This window comes from Merops nubicus, unplaced genomic scaffold (genome assembly GCF_000691845.1).
Source record: "Merops nubicus isolate BGI_N331 unplaced genomic scaffold, ASM69184v1 scaffold42002, whole genome shotgun sequence".
Taxonomy (NCBI): domain Eukaryota; kingdom Metazoa; phylum Chordata; class Aves; order Coraciiformes; family Meropidae; genus Merops; species Merops nubicus.
In genome coordinates, this window is record NW_008592349.1 from 1 (window position 1) to 965 (window position 965).

A 965-nucleotide genomic window follows, 5' to 3' on the forward strand; every position below is an offset into this window, starting at 1 on the left:
ATCCCTGACACATGACCCTCATCCCTGCCCTGAGCCCCCCATTCGTGCCCCGAGCCCCCCAGTAGTTATTTCCTCACGCGTTTACCAAACGCTGACCTCGTGTTGCAGGCAGAAGGGGAGAATTGAGTAACTCCCTGGGCACCTTTTGGCAGGAGTGGGAGTCTGAGCGTGGAGCACTTCTCCTGCACCGCAGGGTAGGAGGGGAACGGTGGTGCCCCCAAGGGTCTCCCCTCCACCTGCCAGGACCAGCCCATGCCCCTGGACCCACCAGGTTTCCACTCTGAAAGGACGGTTTCCCAGCAGTTTGGGTATCCTCTGGCCGTGAGGTGACCCAGGACAGGTTTTGGTGGTGAGGAGCGTAAACTGCAGCTCCGTTAAGCATGTGTTGTCCTGCTCCAGGTCTACATCTCAGAGATCTCCCACCCCGGGGTCAGAGGCATGCTGGGCGCTTGTCCTCAGATCATGGCAGTGCTGGGTTCCCTCGTCCTGTATGCACTGGGCAAGTATTGGTGTTCGAGGGCAGGAAACCCTCACTGAGACCTTAGAGGAGAGGAGTTTTCTTCAGACAAGTTGATGGATTCCTTCCTGTCGTAGCCAGCTCACAGCCACCACCATGGGGCTTTGAAGGGGGTCAGGAGAGGATTTCCCACATGTAACCACACTTGTGTGTCTGCTCAGAGGGATGAATCCACAACCATCAGGGGCTTGTGGCCACCACTGCGCGTGCAGACCTGGGTTCTGCCAAGGTTTCATCAGGGTTGAAGGGCAACACACCTTGAATTCCATGTGCACCTCCTGCCAGCGTGGGTACTGGTTGCTGCAGGATCTTGCCAGATACTCTAAGATTTGGGGGAGCTTGGTGGAATTTCCCAATACCATACAGCTGAAAGTGCTTCTTTGCTAGGAGAAAAACATGAAAAACATCTTTTTTTTTTTTTTTTCCTCTTGATTTTTTACATTAAATT

The 965-nt window shown here is 54.1% G+C and overlaps 1 protein-coding gene across 1 annotated transcript in view; it reads left to right on the top strand.

The window, feature by feature from the left end:
* Positions 1-399: 399 nt before the first annotated feature.
* The window catches only part of SLC2A6 (solute carrier family 2 (facilitated glucose transporter), member 6), a gene marked incomplete at its 5' end in the record, with an annotated part of 2,724 nt that continues 2,158 nt past the window's right edge, over positions 400-965 (top strand). Inside the window, one exon of the mRNA XM_008935112.1 lies at positions 400-499. Coding sequence (XP_008933360.1) covers positions 400-499 — 100 coding nt within the window. The remainder of the gene's footprint in view (positions 500-965) is intronic.